Source organism: Alosa sapidissima, chromosome 24 (genome assembly GCF_018492685.1).
Source record: "Alosa sapidissima isolate fAloSap1 chromosome 24, fAloSap1.pri, whole genome shotgun sequence".
NCBI lineage: Eukaryota > Metazoa > Chordata > Actinopteri > Clupeiformes > Clupeidae > Alosa > Alosa sapidissima.
This window is the reverse complement of record NC_055980.1, coordinates 16,273,258-16,292,557: the sequence shown is the minus strand read 5'-3', so window position 1 is coordinate 16,292,557 and position 19,300 is coordinate 16,273,258. Positions and strand designations below refer to the sequence as shown.

Sequence of the window (19,300 nt, the reverse complement as noted above, 5' to 3'; positions counted from 1 at the left end):
TATTATAGATGTCTAGTGTGTTTTGGGAACTGAGACTCTGCACATTATGGTATAATATGTGTGAGTGTGCATATGACAGAATAGGAGTGAAATTACTTTTATTATAGATGTCTAATGTGTTTTGGTGTGTGTGTGTGTGTGTGTGTGTGTGTGTGTGTGTGTGTGTGTGTGTTGTGTGTGTGAAATTACTTTTATTATAGATGTCTAATGTGTTTTGGTGTGTGTGTGTGTGTGTGTGTGTGTGTGTGTGTGTGTGTGTGTGTGTGATGTTTTTACCCCCATTTAGTGTTACCCCCTGCAGAGCTTGCTATCTGTCACTGCACACAGTGCATCCCAATTCCCCACTAGATACACTTCTGGAACTGACAAGACCTCCACAACGAGGGGTCTTATTTCTCTGTTGTACACCCCCCCCCCCCCTTTCTCTCTCTCACACACACACACACACACACACACACACACACACACACACACAGAGACACACAGACACGCGCACACATTTGCAAATACAGAGAGAGAGAGAGAGAGACAGAGAGAGGAGAGAGATAGAGAGGGAGAGAGAGAATATTCTATGAGGAGAACAGCAGAGGGGTGAGAAAACTCTTTCCCAACACTAACTAAAGCAGCCTGCAACTTTGTCCCTGCTGAGTAGTAAAGCTTTTACAAGATTAGAGGCAAGGCTAATTATGTGTGATACAGGCTCCATTTAACCAAGCTTGTAAAGAGTTCCCTTTTAACAAATTGTGTCTAGTGATATCATTTCATGTTTGATATAAGGAGGACCCATGTAGACATGTCCCAATGCATCCCAAGGCTTTACTCCAGAGAGGTATGATATCTACATAAACAGTATACATACTCTCTAGAACAGTTACAGTAATGGGGTGCTTCTTTTTAATACAGTGGCTCAGAAGCCACCATCAAATAGAGATGACTTGATGAAGGTGCTCGTTGACCAGTCTGTGGACATCTCGTCAACACTCGCATTGGCCTATAGTGCCATAACAATAATAATAATACATTTGATTTGTTACATAGCGCATTTCAAAGCACCCAAGCTCGTTTTACAGAGTAAACACAGTGAAAAATAATAATAATAATCAGCACACAATTAAAAACAAGAAATAAAAACATAGTGGTAGTAAAAGGCACATTAAAGTGCATAAGCTATCTTGAAAAGGTGGTTTTAAGAGCCGTTTTTGTAGAAGTGTGAGAGTGCGGTAGAAGTGTGAGAGTGCGGTATGTGAAGGGATCAATGTCAGATATATCGGCACGTGTTTTTGGTCCTTCCGAATGTGAGAGACCGCAAGAGGACTCTCCCATCTCAAGCTGAGTTGCGCTCTATTGGCTGTGTGTGGTGATGACCGAGCCATGAACCAGCAGTGTTTGTGTGTCTTTGTATGTGTCTTTCTGTGTGTGTGTGTGTGTGTGTGTGTGTGTGTGTGTGTGTGTGTGTGTGTGTGTGTGTGTGTGTGTGTGTGAGTGTGTGTGTGTGTTTGTATGAGAGAGAGAGAGAAAGAGACAGAGAGAGAGTGAGATGAATGGAGAAAGGGAAGAACTTGGAGAATGCATGCCATGCATGGTTTGCTTCCCTCTCCACTCTTCGAGGGGAAAAAATAAAGAGCTCTGTGCATGTGTGTGTACAGTGTGTGTGTGTGTGTGTGTGTGTGTGTGGCGGTGTGTGTGTGCGTGTGTGTGTGTGTGTGTGTGTGTGTGCGTGTGTGTGCGTGTGTCTCTTAGATGCCGCCCAGGCGTGTTGCCTCTCTCTTTTTAGAGAGTTGTCGGTACGCGGTGTCGCACTCAGGGGACTGTACTGTCAGCCAAAGGCACGCGCACTTACATGTGCACAAGCCCAATGTTCTCCTCTCCGCACCCTCCACATCAATCTTCCTACTCTGTTCCTTCTTTACTCTTTGCTCTCTTTCTCTCTATATCTCTCTGTCTGTCTATTTTCTCTCTCTCTCCCGCTCCCTCTGTCTGTCTCTCTCTCTCCTTCTCTCTCTCATATTCAAATCTAGATGAAATGTTGCTCTCTGGCTTTGATATATATGGGCGTTGCTGCCTTATCATTTGCAAGGCCTGTCAGTCAGATTGATTGGCGTCCTGCTTTGGCTTGGCATGCCGACGGTTTTCATCTCTCACAGGGCAGCTTTGTCTCACGGTGGAGAGTAATCACCTGGGCTGTGTGTGTGTGTGTGTGTGTGTCTGTGTGTGTGTGTGTGTGTCTCTGTGTGTGCGTGTGTGTTGTCTCTGTGTGTGTGCGTGTGCTCTGTGTGTGTGTGTGTGTGTGTGTGTGTTGTGTGTGTGTGGTGTGATTTGCGTTAATGACTTTGTGTCTGTCTGTATGAGTTGTGAGTTGTCTTCAGACCATTGTTATGACTTCAGTGGACTCTCTCTTACTTGTGGTGTGATTTACACTGCACTCTCTCCTGCTTTCTCGCTGGTGTGTCGTCTCACTGCACATAGAGTCCCCTTCAGGTCAACTCATCTGACAGGCCACTTCAGTTAATGTACATCTCCAGTCAAGCTAAATAACCAACGGTGTCATCTCAGTCACTTAGAGTTCTGACTCAGTGGAACCACTTTGGGGATAAAGGTCCATTTATTATCCGCTGCACCATCCATAAGGGAGGACCTGTGACTCTTTGTGCCTGTGTGTGGGTGTGTGTGTGTGTGTGTGTGTGTGTGTGTGAGAGAGAGAGAGAGAGAGGAGAGAGAGAGAGAATGAGAGAGAGAAAGAAAGACGTGTGCTTCTGTGTGTGTGAGAGACAGAGAGAGAGGTGAGATCACAGACAAAGACGTGTGTGGGGGTGTGGTGTTTGGAGGGAGACAGTGGGGTGGGACGTGTGTGTGGTGTGGGGGTGGTGTTTGGGGGGAGATGGGGTGGGGACGTGTGTGTGTGTGGGGGCAGGGGCGTCATGCAAGCCAAAATTCTTGGGGGCACAATCAGGATGAGGATGCTGAGGTTTCAGTGCTGAGTAAGGTTAACACTAAATATTGAATATTTTACTAGGCCTAATATATTTCTCATTACCATTATGGCAAGCAATAGCCTCATTTGTACTGTAAGTTGCTACCTGCAAATCAAGAGCAATTTTGACCTGATACATGAGAGACTGCTATTATTTTCTTGCCCTCTACATCACGGTCATAGCGATCCTATTTATATAAAACAACTATCGTAACACCCCCCAATTATCACCACTTTTGTTCAGAAATTCTAAAACAACGATGTTTTTCAACACTTCAAAATAACATTTGCTAAATTAACCTGACATTTTTCAGTAGCCATAGGTTTGAAGATTTGAACAAAATCTGGTTTGTTGTTAACGGGAGCATTTACTGCCTGAAATATCCGATTTTGTTTACCACGCTCGGAGTTATAGTGCTGGCCTGATGGGTCGCCTATTTACACCGTTTCAACGGCACATGAATGGTTAGACCGAGAATTTTCGTCGTGAAATTAAAATTCCACTGGAGCTCCAAGCGGTTGTGTACACGCAGCCTTACAACACTGTCTCCAGCTCTTTGAGTCACGGTAAAATGTCATTTTTGGTACATAGTTAATTTAGATACACCTATGGTGTGGGTGGTTGCGTTTCTTTAGGAGTCTGCTATCTTGGTTTGTATAGAAGTTGATATTAAGTGACACATACACGCAAGACGGTGGAAATACGGGACCGACGGTAATAGGGGGAGTTCCGATATTGGCCTCCTTTTGAATGGGTAGCCTATCCCTCTTCACTACATGGATTAGTTGCCAGATACGTGAAAAGAACAAGTGGAGAAACATCAACGCGATGCCTTGGCCTACTTGGTTGGATTTTGTAGTTACTGCAAAATGAACACCCTCGTTTCTATGAAACTGGAAACAATTGAACCAGGAGACTTTGTCACATACAAGACAAAACAGAGCAGATGTCTGTTAGCCAAATATTTGTAATATTAGTAGTAGCCTACGTTACACTGACACAACATAGGCTAACGTTAACGTAGCTTCTGAATTCGCGGCGAACATCAAATCCATAGTTCTAACTTTTTAGCACCAAGTCAAAATTTCCAGGTCAACCACAAATAATTCCACTATTTTTTATTGCTTAGCCTACTTACCACTTCAACACCATTGATTGTAACCAAAAAACTGTAACTGTAACAGTTTAACTGTTCAAACTGTAGCCTAACTGTAGCTATTAGGAAAAGGACTGCTGATCTGTCTTCAACTATTTTGGTAGCCTACGATTTATTACACATCCAGAAGAATACATTTAAGTCATTACAGGCTCTGGCTTATTATGGAGCATAATATCGGTAGGAACAAAGTTATGATAAAAAATAACCAGCCAGCCACCTCCTGCTGGAGTGTGTGTGTGTGTGTGTGTGTGTTGGGGGTCATAGACAGGTCCATCTTTGTGGGAGTGTTATTTGTGAGGGTGGGGGCCACGGGAGAGACATGCTGGGAAGCGTGTGGAGGCTTTGGAGGTTGGTGGATGAGTAGGTGGGTAGGATAGAGTGGCATGAGGAACAAACATCTGCCCACACACGCCACCACCACACACACACACACACCACCACCGCTGACTGCCAGCTTGGCCCTAATAGAGCTGACATTTCCTTCCACGGACACACACACACACACACACACACACACACGGCATAATACAGTATGACACACTCTAAAACAGGCTACCTCAGCCTACTGCACCTCTCCTGCTAATGATGGGAGCTGGAGCTGGGGGTATGGGTGATGGTATGGGTGGTGGTAGGGTGGGGGTATGGGGTGGTGGTATGGGTGGTGGTATGGGGGGTTTGGTTGAGTGGTGGAGGGAAGGATGGTGTGGAGCTGCTGTTTCTCTACAGAGCTGGAGAGGCTGACTTAGCACATGCACTGATGGCTGGATAAAGGAGAAAAGATTCAGAGTGAACCAAGTGTCTATATAGACTCCATATTGTGAAAGAAAGATGTTGCTTGCAACCTATTTGATTTTGAGACGTGGTAAAATACTTATCTGCATATCTAGTTTTTATTTTTTTTATGAGGTGCTGAAATTCATCCAATGCTCAGACTATTTTACTCCGACTCAGCTGAGGAGCAATTGCATGCAATGCCAGCATTCATTATTCATAAACTCACTGCCTGCAGACCACCACAGCTAAATCTCGGTCATCATTGCACCCATTCATCTCACTCATGCTGCACTGTCATCTTCAGACGCACTGCTCTGTTGTATATACAATATTAAGTAAGACCATCTTTTAATTCATAGTTAACGAATAGTTTATTAGCAACTATCAATAGTCTACTCTATAGAAAGTTGGCCTGGTTGATTATATTGTATAAGGATAAGTGTATATTGTAAGATATCATAATTAATATAAGATCTTATAGCTGATAAGAATTGTTGCCATAGTAACAGAGCATTGCAGCTAAAACCCTGGTGGCATCTCTTTCCCTTCTACTGTGAGGTGGATGTGGATGTGGATGCCGCGGGTGTTTGTCCCATTACCTGTGCTTGGTTTTTGAGTTTTGTTTGGCTTGTCTCGTCCTCCACCCCCGTGACCCCCCCCCCCCCCTCCCTTCCTCCTTCTCTCCTCCTCCTCCTCCTCCTCCGGCGGTCCAGTGCGTGGAGACGATCAGTGGCAAGCAGAGCGAGCTGGACAGCTACGTGGCCGACGGCTACCGGGCAGCGCTGTCAGAGGAGCGGCGCAGGTACTGCTTCCTGGTGGACCGTCAGTGCGCCGTGGCCAAGAACGCCAGCGCCTACCACAACAAGGTGACGCCTCGCACTCACAGCACACACGTACACACACACACACATTGACATGTGTGTACTGTGTATTCACATAGAGTATGCAACCAGAAACACTTCCCCACGCATCCCCCCCCCCCCCATGACAACTGACTCATACTTTCACACCAGAAGACATGGCAACCCTGAGATCAAGGCCATGCTCCAGAGAATCCTGAGTAGGTATAAAAGCTTCTGCTTGTCTTCCTGAACCATCTCCATGCATGTGCCTTTGATTTCGGAATGTTTTTTATCACTTGCTGTTTTTCTGTTCTTGTTGTAACACATGGCATCGTGCTGTGTCACCATGTGAAATCAAATGCATAAAAACCCTCTAAGCAGTGTGCTGGATTTTCAGCATCCCAGTTACACTGTCTGATAGACTAGCTCAGTCCCAGGAGTGGGGTGTTAGTGTGTGTGTGTGTGTGTGTGTGTGTGTGTGTGTGTGTGTGTGTGTGTGTATGTGTGTGTGTGTGTGTGTGTGTGTGTGTGTGTGTGTGTGTGTGTGTGTACAGCTATTCACTGGTAGGAGGCAGAGGAGGGGAGAGAGAGAGGAGAGTGAGAGGAGAGGAGGGGACAGAGGAGAGAGGAGAGAGAGGAGAGGAGAGACAGGGGAGAGGAGAGCAGAGAGAGAGGAGAGAGAGAGGAGAGGAGAGAGGAGAGGAGAGGAGAGAGAGAGGAGAGGAGAGAGGAGAGGAGAGGAGAGAGAGAGGAGAGAGGAGAGGAGAGGAGAGGAGAGAGAGAGGAGAGGAGAGAGGAGGAGACAGAGGTGAAGAGAGGAGAGCAGAGAGAGAGGAGAGGAGAAGCTGGAGGGAAAAGATGGAGACAAGATAACGAGCTGAAGGAGGAGTGTGCTAAAGAGAGGAAATGGGGTTGAGGGGAGGAGAGGATGGCAAAGCTGAACACAGCGGCCCACTTCTACGAGAACTATGCGTCCAGACTCTCCTCATCAAGTAGGACTGGGAGAGTGGGAGGAAAGAGAGAGAGAGAGAGAGAGAGAGGGAGAGAGATGGAGAGGGAGAGAGAGAGCTGAGAAAGAGATAGAAAAATGGGGGCATGGGGAGAGTGAAAGTGGATTGTTAGAAATGAAAGCACACTGTGTGAGCGAGAGAGAGAGAGAGAGAGAAACAAAGGCCACATATGAACAAGACAGAAGAGAGAAGCAACAGGTGAGACATCAAGAGAGGGTGTGTGTGTGTGAGAGAGAGAGAGAGAGAGAGTGTGTGTGTGTGTGTGTGTGTAGGGGGAGAGGGTAGAGACATGAGTGGGCGTGTGAGTGAGTCACTCGAGAGAGGAATGCAGAGGGAAGGGGGCTTCTCTAGAGTGCGACTCACCCTCCCACACACACACACACACACACACACACACACACACACACACACACACACACACACACACACACAAAAACTCAAAGACAAACACACACACACACACAGCCGATGGTGCTGTTGTATAAGCGACCTCATAATGAAGTGGCGGCGGGTGTACAGGAATGAGAGCATCGCTGAGCGGCATCGGTCCATCAGAGCGAAGTAAACACACCATCTGCCAGGCGGGCAGGCAGGCAGGAAGGCGGGCGAGTTGGCCAGTTCAGCTTGAGCCACTCAGCTTCATGCACCACACCGCCCTCCCACGGGTGCCACTTACTCACTCACTACTCACCCCGCAGCTGATAGGGAGATGGAGAAGGACAGGCATTACACACACACACACACACACACACACACACACACACACACACACACACACAGCTACTTACACTATTCTCACTTTCTGTTTCACCAAGACACACATACCTATAACTACCGATATGCATTCATCTATTCAAGACCTATGCCTAAGATTCTGTACTGACCACTCTGCCTCAATCCTGAACATCAGATAGAACATTAATGGAGAATGACTGTCTTTCAGAATGGCTCTGCACTCCCTAAGATGTATAGTAATGGAATGGCATCATTTATTTAATAACAGAAATGAAGAGAAGCATTAAGAACTCCTAATGCTGGTGGTGCGTCCGCCTCTCTGCCTGCTCAGATGGACACGAAGCAGCCAAGCTAACCTATGAGTCAGCAGTTGACTTGGCACTCACACACACAAACACATGCACAAATTCCAATACAGTGCTACCAAACCTTCATAGACATACACACACACACACACACACACACACACACACACCGGCTGCCAGAGCGCATAAGTCAGGCCATTACCCCCTGCCTACCCTCGTTGAGCCTGGCACTGCGGCCCTCCTCGTGCCAAGGCAATTAGCACCCGCCAGCCCTCACTGGCATCCAGACGGGCACCTGCCGTGTGAGTCTGCGCTGCGCACGGTGGGAGCTGGGCGGCTGCCCGCGGCTCGCTGGCACGGCCGCTCTGTGACACAGAGACACCTGGCGCACTGATTTATATCGCCGAACCAGATGACCTCTGCAAAAAAAAAAAAGCAAGGGTATTAGCGATCAGAATGCTAATGCTAACACTATGAACAGACACATGCAGATGCTTCTAACTGGACATAAGTAGAGAGTCACAGATTAAGGTGACATGATAACATTGAACAGGTCGTGGATGACCTCCATGGGAAGTGAATTGCAAGAATGTTAGCAGTCTGAATGCTAACATTATGTGGCACAATATTAGCATACTGGCTACAGCTGGGGTTATGCTACTGTGATCACGTAACACAAAGACATAATCATCAGTCATATAGACCTGAGAACTGGCTGACCTAGGCAAGAATAAACCAGAGAAGGTAAAATAGGCCAGCAATAGCTTTATATAAAGTCATTCAGACTCAAGGGCTCTCAAGGACATTTCACTTCCCTTTGTGTGCAGTACGTATGGCTTTTTTTCTAGGCCGCTGTACGTCACATAGTTTGAGGTAATACAGTATGCTCTGTTTCTCCCTTACTTAGACAAAAAAAGGAACAGAACAATGAAAGCTCATGTTGGTAAACAGTGTTGTGAATTCCAGTCTGCCATTATGAATATTAGTGGATTTGGCAAACTCTTGGGGTTGTGAACCCCTTGCCTTGCCACTGTTATCACCTTGCTGTACCAGTGAAGTTATAAAACTTAATAGACTTACTAGTTCTTGCTTGAACTTGAACACTAGAACAGTGTTTGTCTTGATCAAGTTCTTCTGGTATGTTTCTGGACAAACCTGACTTTATTTCTTCAGTTGAATCTCTCTGTACTTATGTACTTTTGTTGGAGGTTGAATGTTGAACGGACAGAGGTATCTGTAGGCCTACCTATTAGACTATAGACTTTTGGACTATTGTGCGTATTAGACTGACGTACCATGTATCTATGTGACTAATATACCTGCACTATGTACCTTTTAGACTAGTGTGCCTTTTGGTCTAATGCACCTACAGTTTATATATTAGTGAATTGAACTAACCCCTTCTGTGTCTGTCCCCTTACCAGGGTAAGGAGCTGCTGTCTCAGAAGCTTCCGGTATGGCAGCAGGCGTGTGCCGACCCTACCAAGCTGCCCGAGCGTGCCATGCTGCTGGCCCAGCAGATGAGCTCCAGTATGGGCACGATGAGCAGCGCTGGCGGCACCCTCCACAGCTCCACAGGAGGCCTGCACATCTCCAACCCCATCCCTGGGGCCAAGCCCCTGCCTGTGCCTGCAGAGCTAGCTGCCCTCATGAACCAGCAGGTGAGGGGGGGGGGGGGGAGTGAGGAAGTTCATACACACACACACACACACACACACACACACACACAAAGACACACATAAGCAGGCATTAACACACACACACACACACACACAAAGACACACATAAGCAGGCATTCACACACACACACACACACACAAAGACACACATAAGCAGGCATTCACACACACACACACACACACACACACACACACACACACACACACAGACACACACACACACACACACACACACACACACACACACACACACACACACACACACACACACATATACACACTACCTAGACCCCTACATCTTATTATGGTGGAGAAGTAGGCTTATGTTTGTCAAATAAGAGACAGGCACATTTTGTAATCAATTTATAAATAAATAATTAATTATTAATTTAATTAAGCACATCTAGAAACCCCACATTTGACATTGTTCAGCTGTCACTGCTGCTGGAAATAATAATATATGAAGGGAATTTGAGGTAGAGGTCTACATGCTTCTCCTGCGCAGATTTCTAAACGGCACAGCAATAATCACGCTCCACTGAGCTTTCTCCAAAAGGGATCAGTGTCAGACAAATACAAACTCCTAAGGAAGACATGAATCTCCGTCTGTGGCGTGTTCCGTCGAGCGCCTGACATGGCGCCCCCCCCCCTGCCGCGTTCTGCCGTGTTTTTAATTAGCAGCCGCCGCTGCACCCGCTCCTCTCCATCTCTCTCCTGTAAAATCTTGGCGGCGGCCGCGCTGAAATGACAGAGCGGTGATAATAAACAACAGAACGGCTGTCGAGGAGTGTCAGACGATGGAGAGAGAGAGAGAGAGGGGGGGGGGGGGGGGGGGGGCAGACAAAGAAATGCTGACGATTTGTAAATTCTGTTTGCGGTTGCACTAGCCATTAGGGTGCCAAACTTTAACACCTTCATTAGTGTTAGCCGTCAGCATCTTAGTGACAGGGTGGGGAACCATAGGCAAACTGTGAATTTACCAAGACCTCTTCACCCGCGGCCGTATGTACACACCAGCCATTAGGGTGCCAAACTTTAACACCTTCATTAGTGTTAGCCGTCAGCATCTTAGTGACAGGGTGGGGAACCATAGGCAAACTGTGAATTTACCAAGACCTCTTCACCCGCGGCCGTATGTACACAGGGGCCTCCCACTCCTTGGGAATTTTAATCAAGTGCGTTGTTAGCGACGACTTCTCCGCAAAGCTGGCACTGACGTTTTGACACGGTCGACCTCGACAAATACAGATCTGCCTCCGTATGGCGCTATTTGAGCTAAATTATATGTCAAGATTACCAGCTGGTGCTTCAGATGATCCTCGAATGAAAATCTGCGGTTGACTGATAAAAGGTACTTTTGCTGATCTATACCTTTATGCCCAGTGCCACAAGAGTGTGTCTATGCCAGGGGCGTAGCACAAGGTCCTGGGCCCTATGCATAGGCAGTCCTGATGGGCCCCCATGACCCCCCCCCCCCCCCCATGCATATATTCCAGACTTTTCAAGGGCCCTCCCTCCCCTTGGGGCCCTAGTAATCTGTACTGGTTTTACCCCCAATCCTACCCCCCTGATGGTTGAGTGCAGGCCTGTGTGTGTGTGTGCAGGCCTGTGTGTGTGTGTAGTTATGTGTGTGTGTGCAAGCCTGTGTGTGTGTGTAGGTATGTGTGTGTGTGCAGGCCTGTGTGTGTGTGTGTAGGTATGTGTGTGTGTGCAGGCCTGTGTGTGTGTGTAGGTATGTGTGTGTGTGTGTAGGTATGTGTGTGTGTGTAGGTGTGTGTGTGTGTGTAGGTATGTAGGTATGTGTGTGTTTGTAGGTATGTGTGTGTGTGTAGGTATGTGTGTGTGTGCAGGCCTGTGTGTGTGTGCAGGCCTGTGTGTGTGTGTAGGTATGTGTGTGTGTGTAGGTATGTGTGTGTGGTGAGAGTAGAAGTGATGAAAATCAAAGCCCTTCAGCATGCACCCATGTTCTGTAAGGGTACGGCGGATATGTGACGGATTTGTCTTTTCTCCTCCACTCCCATAGAGGGCGATGGGCATGGACGGCGTGCCCATAGTGAACGGCACAGCAGGGGCCCACGGCGGGAACGACTACCAGCACTGGATGGAGAGCAAGGCCGGCCAGGCCAAGGGAGCCAGCCCGCAGGTCCACAGGCACGGGGCCGAGGTCTACTCCAACACACTGCCCGCCCGCAAGGTGGTACCCACCAAGAGCAAGGCCACCATTGGTAAGTGTCCTCCAAAAACCTGCTTCATGCAAGCATGGAAATCCACATAAATCCCCAACATAAATCATTTAGCTTTAACAAAATGACGGATCTACTTAAGGATCACAAAGAAGTTTGACTTAAATTAATTGTTTAAGTGCTTACTCTGGGTTACTTCACCTGCTGGTTAATGAGACATCAGATCTTCCATGTATTTTACACTCCGTGTAGCTTGACACTAGAGCAGGGTGAGTGAGATGGAACCTAGAGGGTTTTCTCTCTGCAGACAGGACATGAGGATCCAGGAGATGATCTGTATGCCCAACGTGGAGCCGCGAGTCTTCTGGGCACGCAGTCGGTCGCAGGCTAGAGGCTAGAAGGACGAGACGTGACAATCCAGGAAATGATCAGCATGGCCAGTGTAGAGCCGCGTGTGTGTGTCTTTTGGGCACTCAGGCTAGCAGGACGAGAAAAACAAGCGAGTGAAAAACAGGGCAGTGCCGGTGGGAACGAGGAGGACAGGTTTTAAAAAAAGGATTGCGAAGTGGGTGAAGGACGAAGAGTTTCCGTTGGCTTGGGACATTTTTAGGAGACCTCTTCTGTTTGCTCTATACAGCAGCAAAATGTAGCAGCATTATAGTAGCGTCTCCAGGATGGACAAGCAGGTCACATGTTGAAATTGAACAGCTGCTGTCAGGGTATCAGTTCTTCTCGTAAACTGTAGGTAAATATATATATGATCTGGAATCAAAATGGTTCTTGCCTTGCAAATTATTCATGTCATGCCAGTTGTTGAAACAGGGCAGAAGGCACAATGTGACATTACAGGTGGAGCAGATCATGGGTGACTTGTACCGTCAGAGCTTGCATGTCCGTCTGCTTATGGATGCCATCTGCTGTGATGTACCTGGGCAGGTGGGACAGCCCCTGTGTAATAAGAACTGGATAAGAGTGGTGCTTGACCCTGCTTCCACCAGCTCCAACGCCAGGGCCTCCCTGAACGCTTTGTGCATTAAGATATTCCCTTTGCTCGCCCTGGCCATCTCCTTGAGAAGAATGTATGCGTTCACGACTGCAATGTCCAGGAAGTGGTCGAAAAACGTCCCGTACCACTTAGATGTTTTGTGATCCACGATCACACATCCATGATCCATGTTGTAGTATCCGAGTATCCGATGAGGTTGTCGGACAAAAGAGACTCCTCCCCTGTACCTGAGGAACAAAGTGTGCATATACTGTAGGTGCTCGCACAAAACAGCTGGTTGAAACCAAAAAAGATGAGACTCCTACTTTGCAGTTCACTACCTTTATGTGAGGTTACAGCCTTGCTGTCTTGGTATTAAGGCCTGTATGCCTTGGTCACAAAGGTTATCCTATTCATGAGGATGTCAGTAAAATGACCATACTGTATCTTCAATTCACAATCTATTGGTGGACCACGACAACACACACACACATACAAACACATTCACACACACACACACACACACACACACACACACACACACACACACACATTCATACACACAGACACATACACACACACATACACACATTCACACACTTACACACATACACACACACACACATACTGTACACACACACACACACACACACACACACACACATACACATACATACAGTACACACATACACACATTCACACACTTACACACATACACACACACACACACACACACACACATTCACACACTTACACACATACACACATACACACATACACACACACATACACACTTACACACATACACACATACACACACACACACACACATTCATACACACAGACACATACACACACACATACACACATTCACACACTTACACACATACACACACACACACACATACTGTACACACACACACACACACACACACACACATTCATACACACAGACACATACACACACACAGACACATACATACACACACACACATACACACACACACACACACACACACACACACACACTAAATCTTTTCGTTTTCTTATTCCCCTCCTCAGCCGAGACTCAGACGCTGCCCAGGTCCAGCTCCATGGCGGCGGGACTAGAGCGCCAAGGCCGGACCCGCGTGCATGCCATCTACTCGCACGCGGCCGGGGACAACAGCACCCTGCTCAGCTTCAGCGAGGGAGACGTCATCACCCTGCTGGTACCAGAGGCCCGCGATGGCTGGCACTATGGAGAGAATGAGAAGAACCGCATGTGCGTTCATTTCCTGTAGTCTTTTACAGAGAACTACAGATGTAGTTAATATATTATTTGTTCGTAAAGACATATCAGCATCAGTTGAAACCATAGACTTCATAAATAAGTGTTATAGCTTTATATTATCAATATTGTTAAAAGGCCAAATGATCACCTGATGGGTTTAGGCATATTTTAAAATTAGCCAATTGGCAATTAGATTATTTGTTATTATGATCAACCTTGAGAATACTGTACTGATAGTATGTAAGTAGTGTTTCCTTCCTACTGATAAGAGTATGTTTCCTCAGAAATTAACCCAGATTTATTTTTAAAAATGATTCGCACAAGTTAGCCAGACAGTACAAGTAAAACCGTCCCAAAACAAACCCAGGTGGCTTTTCTGATGCACCCCATGTGAGATGGATGCAGGCGGGATCCCTGTGTAGTCAGCATATGGCCCAGTGACAGCGACTATGGCTGACTGAGAGGCTGTCAGTCTGTCACTGTCACTGCTGCTGATGATGTTGAAAGCAGCAGGGTGGCTAACGACTGTCTGCTTCGTGTGTTTGTCACATCAGGAGAGGCTGGTTCCCATTCTCCTACACACGAGTCATCGCGGAGCCAGAGCCCGATACAGCCCGACACTTACATGTCAGGTGAGGGTTGTGTGTGTGTGTGTGTGTGTGTGTGTGTGAGAGAGAAAGAGAGAGAGAGAGATTCAGTTGTAACATCAAATATGTATTCACATTTTAGGGGGTAGTAGGATGAAGTTTTTTGTCTTGTTAATGTCACTCAAGTAGTCTAAAATCTTTGCTCAGTTGGTTTAGAGTTAGGGGATGTAAAACTAACTGTATGTGTGTGCGCGTGTGTCTCTTTCTTTGTGTGTCTGTGTGTGTGTGTGTGTGTGTGTGTGTGTGTGTGTGTGTGTGGCGTGCTTCTCTCCAGCCTCCAGCACGGCAGAAGCAGCAGCACAGGGAACCTTCTGGAAAGAGACGGCATGGTGCTCCCGGTCAGCGACTACGGCATGTCTGCCCGCCTGATGGCCCGCGGCTCCCAGCAGAGCATGGCCCACAGCCGCCAGCAGAGACCCTACAGCGTCGCAGTGCCCACGTACACACAGGTCAGCCACACACACACACACACACATTCATAGATGCATTCATACCCATGTGCTAACAAACACACAAACTCACTTAAGGGAAGAGGAGAGATAGACTTCTCTGCATAGTCTGTCTGCCTCTTCACCCCCTCCATGTTTGGTACTGTCTGTCTACTAGCCACTTGTACCATTGTTTTTATGCCTCACTGTTTGCGTGCTATATTAGCACATTAGCACATATGCATAACCCCCCCGCCCCCCTCCATGCCACAGCCGAACTGTGGCCACACTTATACATTTCTTAAATAGTTAAATATATAGATATATAAACTTTTACTTTACTTTATTTCTGCATTGTTGCACTGTTGGACTTACTCATTTGCACTATCACCATGACCACTATCACCATTGCACTACCACCATGACACTCATTCACACAGAGCACCTTACCATACCTTACTATGCACAGAGAATCACAGGCTCAGTCACTGCCTCAGTCATTGCAAGCGCCTCTGATTGATTAATCACCACTATGTGGATACTGTTTTTAGAATTGATTTAGATTAAGGGTTAGTTAGTATAATTTGTATTTTAGTATTTTTTTTTATATTGTATTAAGTGTTAGTTAGTATAATTTGTATTTTAGTATATTTAGCATATTCTTTATCTTCTACTGTCCTTATTGCTTAGTTGTGTTTTTATATTATATACTTTAATTACTCTTTCTGCTATCAAAGAATGTGTTTGTGTTGTATGTATGCTGCTGAGACCTTAAATTTCCCCTGGGGATCAATAAAGTATCTATCTATCTATCTATCTACAAACATACACAGCTGCTCCCTCTCATTGGTCAGTGCTCTTATTGACATTACCCACACACAGCAGTGAAAGTCTTTCACGTACTGTTCAACATACACACACACACATACAAACACACACACACACACACACACACATGCAGGCACACACTCTCTCACACACACACACACACACACACACACACACACACACACACACACACTCTCTCTCACACACACACACACACACACATGCAGGCACACACACTCTCTCACACACACACACACACACACATACAAACACACACACACACACACACATGCAGGCACACACACTCTCTCACACACACACACACACATACAAACACACACACACACACACACAGGCACACACACTCTCTCACACACACACACACACACACACACACACACACATGCAGGCACACACACTCTCTCACACACACACACACACACACACACACAGACACACACATGCAGGCACACACACTCTCACACACACACACACACACACACACACACAGACACACACTCCCTCCCCTGCTCACATGGCCATGTCTTTGTGTTGGCTCTATGAGACTTTCTCACACATGGGCTATAGCGCTTCCCGCAGGGTGACTGGGGGACAGTGGCGGACTCCTCTCCTTAGCACAGCCATGGCTGTCCATCCTCTCGCCCTAGCCTCCAAGAACGTTCCGGGGCATTAGCTTACGTAAACAGGGATCAGTTTTCTTCTCTCCGCTTCACACCCTGGGACATGGAGTGTGTGTGTGTGTGTGTGTGTGTGTGTGTGTGTGTGTGTGTGTGTATGTGTGTGCGCGCGCTGCATTAGATGACAGAGCCCAGATTGTAGAGGACAGCTTCCCGCTCTGCTGCATACATCCCCCGGAGAGGCGGCTTTGACAAGCACTCAGAGATAACGCCAAGCGAGAGTTTCTAGCTTCCTCTGGTGTGTGTGTGTGTGTGCGTGTGTGTGCGTGCGTGTGCGCGCGTGAATGATTGAGACTGCAAACACACTGTCTCTGTGAACCCAAAATTGAAGTATTTGTTACGTAACAGTGGTCTCTCTACTCTCTCCCCACAACCCCTCAACCACTGTATATCCCCTACACACACACACACACACACACACACACACACACACACACTTTCTGGACCGCCAGTCTTCTCTTTATCATGTTAAATTGCTAAGGTAGTGAAGGGGGAAATGGCCCATCCCGCCCTCGGTTTCACTGCCCTGGCGTCTCATCTCATTTAAACATCCCAGAGCACCAGCTCTCTCAAAAACTGCAGTGGCCTGGACGTCTACTGTAGGCCCACAGCGCCATCTACTGGCAGCCATTAAGGAGTACCACGACGGGAATGTTGGGAAATGAACGTTCTAAAGAATATCTGGGTTCATTGAATTCAACATAGAATTTTAGAACCTTCAATTGTTGCGGAACTTAGAATGTTCAAAAACCTACACCTTTAAGGGTTAATAGATCATCCAGGACCACGGGTGTGGAAAATGTCATGTTCAATCATAATATTCTTAATATTAAACAAAAGTGAAAATGTGATGGGAATATTATTGAGTCTAGATCTTTGCTAAGTTAAGGATGACTTATATAAGCTTATGTAATATGTTTTAATGTATGCTTATGTAATATTTTTATTGTATTACAGCATCAAGGACTGGAAGACTATGAGCACCGCTTCCCCACGAGGTAAGTTTCAGTCTTATTGTATTTTCTTCTCTCTTAAGAGAGCATTAATCCTAATTGTCCTGAAGTGCTGTGATTGTATTCATATTGATCTTGAATCAATTTTGGGGGAAAAAATGAAAATAATTATGGTATCTAGATGAGAAAATCGAGGTTCCAGTTAGCGTCAGATGATTCTTCCTTTTCCCATATTTATTTATTTTTTAATTCCTTATTTATTACTTTCACTTATTTGACCCAAGGCATGTTTAGTTTGTTCGGACAAAAAAAGCACAAAAAAAAAGGCTGGTTTTGTTTACCACCAACAGCTGGACCAGCAATCCTTAATAAACTTGGGGACCTTCGAGCTAAAGTGTTGGAAAGGTGGGCAGGTTACCAACTGGTACACCCAAACCCATGCCAGGCCGCTTGGGTCCCACACAACCACTGTGTGAGGGCCCTCTGCCTGAATGGGTTTGCCTCCATTCGCTGATAAGTCTTTAGATGCCTTTAGGTGAAGCTTTCTTTTTTTGGTGTGCAACATGCAGCTCTTTGGGTAGTTTCTCCCATAGATTCTTACCAAATGAAATAGAACCAAAGTCCATTTTGTCTTTCGAAAGCTTGTGCAGACATGTTTTTTTACAGTGGGGGGAGTAGTGCTCTCTGGACTAGAGCTGTATACAGAGATGGGACTCCGGTGTTTGACTCTGAGCCAAGCCAATTAATTTGACAAAGCAGCCAGCGTCCAGCATCACCCCCGCACCACCCACCCACACAGAAACGCTAAAGCACTTGAGTATGGATTCAAAGACAACACCGTGGTGCACAACAGGCCAGCCAAATGCTCTGCCTGTGTGTGTGTGTTTGTGTCAATCTATGGGAGAATTTACCTTTGTCTCAACTCACCACAATTGCCATTGATCCGATTTACTTAGAGCAAACGTCAAACACAAATTTGTTTTCCTTGGCAGCATTTGAATAGACAGTAGTCATTCTTACCTATACCTTATACCATCTTCCTTGGTTTTGCTTCATTTAAGTTTTATTTTATTTTATTATCCTTGCTTCTGCTTGCTCTGCTCACCCCTCTGTGTTCATTTTTTTATTTAATGTTGTTGACCTTAAGTGTAGACATTTATACAGATCTAATGTTTCATAACCTTCAAAGAAATACATTACCCAAAATGCATCTCAAGTTCATTTTTAATCACATGTTAATCACTGCCGATTTTAGCCCTTTGACGACTGTGGTTATCATAGAGTTCAATGGGACAGTTTTGCCCGTCTGTTTCCATGGTGTCCATGTGCCCTCTCTACTATACTGTGTCTCATAACCTTCAAAGAAATACATTACCCAAAATGCATCTCAAGTTAATTTTTTATCGCATGTTAATGACTACCCACTCTGCTACTCTGTGTCTCTGAGTGTTGTTCCTGTGGTCAGACTTGCTGTAGCAGCCTCTCCTTCTGTTTGTTCCACAGTTCGGAGGTCAAATTGATTTCGACAGTGTGAGGACTAGGAAAGCAAGAGAGAGAGAGAGAGAGAGAGAGAGAGAGAAAGAGAGACAGAGAGAGAACGAGAGACACACAAACAGATTCAGAACACAACCCTGCGATAGGACAGAGCCTCCACTTGCCACCTTCTTCCTCCTCGCCACACCTCGCTTCTCCTCCTCCTCCTCCTCACCTCCCCAACCACTCAACCCATCCCTCCACGCCGTTCTCTATTCACTCCTTCCTCTGGTAGCCTCTCTCTCCCCCTCCCCACACGCTCCACCAACCCTCCACCAACCCTTGCCTGATGCTTC

The 19,300-nt window shown here is 46.5% G+C and overlaps 1 protein-coding gene across 1 annotated transcript in view; it reads left to right on the top strand.

Moving 5' to 3' along the window:
• baiap2b (BAR/IMD domain containing adaptor protein 2b) overlaps nucleotides 1-19,069 on the top strand; it is an 89,674-nt gene extending 70,605 nt beyond the window's left edge. Inside the window, exons 8-15 of the mRNA XM_042083928.1 lie at nucleotides 5,598-5,771; nucleotides 9,222-9,458; nucleotides 11,500-11,701; nucleotides 13,707-13,908; nucleotides 14,472-14,549; nucleotides 14,839-15,013; nucleotides 17,476-17,516; nucleotides 18,975-19,069. Coding sequence (XP_041939862.1) covers nucleotides 5,598-5,771; nucleotides 9,222-9,458; nucleotides 11,500-11,701; nucleotides 13,707-13,908; nucleotides 14,472-14,549; nucleotides 14,839-15,013; nucleotides 17,476-17,516; nucleotides 18,975-19,005 — 1,140 coding nt within the window. The 3' untranslated portion in view covers nucleotides 19,006-19,069. The remainder of the gene's footprint in view (nucleotides 1-5,597; nucleotides 5,772-9,221; nucleotides 9,459-11,499; nucleotides 11,702-13,706; nucleotides 13,909-14,471; nucleotides 14,550-14,838; nucleotides 15,014-17,475; nucleotides 17,517-18,974) is intronic.
• Nucleotides 19,070-19,300: the final 231 nt, after the last annotated feature.